The 4,853-nt window shown below is 42.1% G+C and overlaps 2 protein-coding genes across 4 annotated transcripts in view; one reads left to right on the plus strand and one right to left on the minus strand.

Annotated features, from left to right (window-relative positions):
- LOC105556945 overlaps positions 1 to 1,520 on the minus strand; it is a 2,922-nt gene extending 1,402 nt beyond the window's left edge. The window contains exons 1-2 of the mRNA XM_012004061.1: positions 788 to 1,520; positions 35 to 681 (exon numbers count right to left, since the gene is read on the minus strand). Of these exons, the coding sequence (XP_011859451.1) occupies positions 35 to 681; positions 788 to 1,520 (1,380 nt within the window). The remainder of the gene's footprint in view (positions 1 to 34; positions 682 to 787) is intronic.
- Positions 1,521 to 1,925: 405 nt separating this feature from the next.
- On the plus strand, positions 1,926 to 4,413 carry LOC105556944. 3 transcript variants are annotated; one of them, XM_012004060.1, is made up of 3 exons: positions 1,926 to 4,152; positions 4,226 to 4,288; positions 4,368 to 4,404. In XM_012004060.1, exon 1 carries the CDS (start codon positions 1,985 to 1,987, stop codon positions 4,004 to 4,006), a length of 2,022 nt encoding a protein of 673 aa, XP_011859450.1. In that variant the 5' UTR covers positions 1,926 to 1,984; the 3' UTR covers positions 4,007 to 4,152; positions 4,226 to 4,288; positions 4,368 to 4,404. The 3 variants fall into 3 exon arrangements, with proteins under 3 accessions (XP_011859450.1, XP_011859449.1, XP_011859448.1); XM_012004059.1 differs by having other exon boundaries at positions 4,221 to 4,413; XM_012004058.1 differs by having other exon boundaries at positions 1,926 to 4,288.
- The last annotated feature ends 440 nt before the right edge of the window (positions 4,414 to 4,853 follow it).

Genomic DNA, 4,853 nt, shown 5'->3' on the forward strand with positions numbered 1-4,853 from the left:
TTTCCGTGGTGCCTCTGACGTATGGGAGTATTACTGCCTTAATCTTCTCTTTCTCTGTCTCTGGCGTCGTGTTGTTGTTCTGGCCGGATTCCTTGTTGGTCAGCTTCTTGATGGTACGGTTGATGTTTCTGCTGCTGTATCCGTTTCTGGTCAGGGTTCGGTGAAGGTGGTTTAGCTCTCCGTTCAGGGCGGCTGGTTCCGAAATGGAGAGTGCTATGTGGACTAGAGAGCTGATTACCGAATTCTTTTGGGCGGGGTGATGGTGGGAGTTTGCGTGGAGGTATCGGTCCGTGTGTGTTGGTTTGCGGTAGACGTTGTGGCTTAGGGTGCCGTCTTCGTTCCTACGGACCAGGACATCCAGGAAGGGGATTTGGGAATTCTGTTCGGTCTCCATTGTGAATTGGATGTTGGGATGTTGGGAGTTAATGAAAGTGAGGAAATGAGGTAGAGTTTCCCTTCCGTGGTTCCAGATGAAGAAGGTCGTCATGTACTGGACGGTGTCGTCCACGTACTGGGACCATGTGGAGGGTTTTAGTGGGGCCTTCTTCAGGATTTCATTCTCGAAGTGTTCCATAAAGATGTTTGCGATGATGGGTGATATCGGGGATCCCATTGCTGCTCCCGTGGTTTGTTCGTAGAATTCTCCTTCGAACCGGAAATAGGTGGAGTTGAGGCAGTGTTCTATTAATGGGAACAGGGTGGATGGAATCTCTTTGGATGTTCTGATGATGTCCAGAGTGTCTTGGACTGGGACGTTGGTGAACAGGGAAACCACGTCGAAGCTTACCAGGATGTCGTTGGGCTTGGTTTTTGTCTTGGTTATTCTGTTCACGAAGTCCAGTTGAGTTCCTGATGTGGGAGTCGTTGAGGCCGGTAAGTTTTTGGAGGGGTTTGGTGAGGTAGCGGGCTAGTTGGTAGGTGGGGCCCCCGATGTTGCTGACGATAGGCCGTAGGGGGACTGATTCTTTGTGGATCTTCGGGAGGCCATATAGTCTGGGTGCTGAGCTGTCACTGGGGGTCAGGTATTTCGTGGTTAGCGGAGGGAGGTTCGCCTTTTTGATCAGGGAGGAGGTTTTCTTCTCTACGCTAGTGGTTGGATCGCGTTTTAGTTTTTTGTAGACTTGGGCGTCGGACAGCAAGGTGTTGACTTTGTTGTGGTAGTCTTTTTTGTCCATCACCACTGTTGTGTTGCCTTTGTCCGCCGGTAGGATGAGGATGTCGTCATTCTGTTTTATGCTTCGAAGCGCTAGTCGTTCTTCCCTGTTAATGTTTTGGATGGAAAGTTTGGCTTTTCGGAGGATCTGGGCTGACTGCTGTCTGATGTTGTTTCCTGCTTCAGGTGGGAGATGGAAGATGGCGGTTTCTATTTGGCTGATGATCTCTTCTGTCGGGATCCTGGAGGGGGTGACTGCAAAGTTGTGTCCTTTGGCAAGGATGGCTGTTTCGGCGGGTGAAAGGGTCTGACTACTAAGGTTCTTTACTGTCAGGGGAGGAGCTGCTGTTTGCGTGTGTGGTTTCATTTTTGCAAATATTTCTTTTTGTGTTTTGGTTCTTAATTCTGCCGAGCGGGTGGCTTGCTCGTGTGTGATCCGGTCTATGGTTTGCCACAGGTCCGGTTCTAGTTTGTCGGAGAGGGATAGATGTAGCTCGAGAAGTTTTTTGGAAGTCTCGGCTAGGCCCTTTTTGGTTGTCGCGATTCTCTCCCTGAGTAGTCTCAGCGACGCTTGTCTCAGGATGGCTGTGGATTGTTTGGAGGGCGGGAAGGGGCTTTTTATTTGTAGGAATTTCGGTACCGTCTGGTGGTCGCGGCACCGTTTCAGGAATGCTAAGGAGCACAGTTGTAAGTGCAAGAACTTCCTAAGTTTTGTGAAAAGTTTATTTACCTACATCGGTGGTCAACAATTTTCTCGATTATAACGAACTCAAATTACATAACCTCAACCTAGATCACAAAATTAGACTGTCCAACAAGTTCAATAATGTAATGTCTAGACACGGCACACAACTAAACACTTTCAAAAACATTGATAGATCCAAATGGATTTTGAACATTAGCAACAAACACATCCCTAACACTATCTCTGAATTTCTCAGTTTAGGCAGTAATTTTGGCCTACCTTATGACCACACTAACAAACACGACAGACTTCACACAGTGGTAGACGTATTAAAAAACTTTGAAACGAATTGCTATAAATTACCTACTAATGAACTCCAATCAATCCGAGGTTCAGTAGCTACTTCTCTTCATAGGTTTTTATGCAAAACAAAGCATCAAAATCCGTTAGACAGGTACATTCTAAATCAGTTTACTGCTTGTAAAAAATATCTATACAATAATAATGACATTTTAGTTACCAAAGCTGACAAAGGCCAAGTGACAGTTATAATGAACAGACAAGACTACATTAACAACATGACTTTTTTACTCAGTGACAAATCTACATACAAAATAATAAAAAACGATCCTATAAATAAATTAACGACAAAAGTTAATTCATTAGTGAAGTCGTGGCTAGACAACAATATTATCGATGACCACACATACCGAAACTTGCGTTGCACCAATGGAAATCTACCACGATGTTATGGACTACCGAAGATCCACAAGGCTGGATATCCTTTGCGCATTATAGTTTCGACCTTAGGAAGTCCTATTTATAATGTCGCAAGTTTCATCCACGCAATATTAATCAAATCCTTACAAAAACCAACATCTCACATCAAAGATAGTTGGTCGTTTGTAAAAGCCATCACACAGAGGCGAATCAAGGATGACGAGATATTAATTTCCTTAGATGTCACGGCCTTGTTCACTAACATTCCAACAGAGTTAGTGATCAAGGCAATAGAAAAAAGATGGTGTGATATCTCTAAGATTACAATCTTCACCTTAGACCAGCTTTTACATGTCATCAAATTGATATTGGAATCGACCAGCTTTCGCTTCTGTGGAAAATACTATGAACAAGTCTTCGGTAGTCCAATGGGATCTCCATTGTCTCCAATACTTGCGGACATAGTGATGGATGATCTGGAGACACAGTGCTTGCAGTCTTTAAATTTTAATATTACGACTTTTCATAGATACGTTGACGATATTTTCACTATAGTACCGACATCTAAAATTAATGACATACTCCTAGCTTTTAACACTTACCACCCTAGACTTAAGTTTACACACGAGACAGAGGTCAATGATTCTATCAATTTCCTAGATACAACCGTCCAAAGATGCGATGGATTAATTACTAATTGGTTCAGAAAACCCACATTCTCTGGACGATATGTTAACTTTTTTTCAAACCATCCTCTAAAATATAAAGTTAATACAATAGCAAACTTAGTTGACCGAGCAATTATCTTATCTGACAGCCGTTTCCACCAAGATAACATCCAAATTGTAAAAAACATTTTAACAAATAATTGCTTTCCTACTAAACTCATCGACAAACATATTAAATCGAGACTTAAACAAATTAAATTCCAAAACAACACTAATGACCAGCCAAAAATTTTTGATCCTCGTGGATATATAAGATTCCCATACATCAAGGGTGTTAGTGAAAGTGTTAACCACAAGCTTAGGAAAGTCGGCATTAACACGTTATTGACCATCCCAAAAAAACTCGATTGTATCATAAAAAAAGAAAAGGATGCCTTGACCAATGACCAAAAGGTAGAAGTAGTATATAAGATTGACTGCAAGTACTGTAACGCTTCATATGTTGGACAGACCAAGCGACATTTAAAAACTCGTATTAATGAACATGCGAAAGATATTATGAAACACGTAGGCAACCACTCAGTGGTCAGTAAACACCGTACATCACTGGGTCATGATTTCGATTGGTCTACTCCGCATGTATTACACAGAGAGAGTAACACAAGAAGGAGAGAGATAGCCGAAATGGTTTTTATAAAAAGGACTAAAGATACAATCAATTTACAAAATGACACGGAAAATCTCAACGATATTTATGACCGAATCATAGATTTAACTTAATTCTGACACTATCTTCTATTTATTCATTTATGTTATTTATTGCTTGACCTATTATTTGACTTTTACTTGTTTGCACCGATACCCTTTACATATCGAATTTTAGTCAGTCATGTTTTGTCAGTGCTCAAGATAAGTTCACGTAATATGTAAGTCCATATGTCTATTTAAAAATATCTTTGTGGCTTCTCTCTTTCTATAACACTCTCGAATTTAGTTTAGGATTATAATGACCATCCTCACAACACCACTAAATACACGTGATCCTATGCACGATTAATACAGATAATACACATTTATACAACCGTCAAACTAATATCACAAATGTTAACACTGTATCAATCTGTAAAATTTAAAATTGCAGTTACACTTGCTTGAAAAGGACCAAAACCCATGGTCGAAACGTAGCGATACGAAATTATTAAAAATTGCCAGATATGGTCAACCAAATTATATGTTTTTAATTTTTGCTGGCGACCCTGAAGAGTTTCTGATTAGTTTTGTGAAAAGGTTTAGCGACCCGAGAGTTGCCTTTCCGTGGAGGCTTGTAATCTTGGCTTTCAGGCTTTCGCGGCTGTTGTCTTCTTTAGTCGTCATGGCTCCCGGGTGGTTGCCGCGTCCGTTTGCAATGTGGTGCCGACGTTTCGCAGGCGTTGCAGTCTGCTTCATCAGGGCTGGGAGACTCTGATACTGAGCTCCCTCGCGTTGCGCTAGTCCTTTTATACTCGTTCTTGGGGGGAGGGAAGGGGGGTTGGTCAGGGGGAGGGGGTGGTCAGAGGGAGGGGGGTCAGCCTATGCCGGCTGACAGTTTTTTAAAAAACCGGGAGGGCGGTGTGTCATATCGGGCTCA

Source organism: Vollenhovia emeryi, unplaced genomic scaffold, assembly GCF_000949405.1.
Source record: "Vollenhovia emeryi isolate VEMERY1.0 unplaced genomic scaffold, V.emery_V1.0 DF939691.1, whole genome shotgun sequence".
In the NCBI taxonomy this organism is placed as follows: Eukaryota; Metazoa; Arthropoda; class Insecta; order Hymenoptera; family Formicidae; genus Vollenhovia; species Vollenhovia emeryi.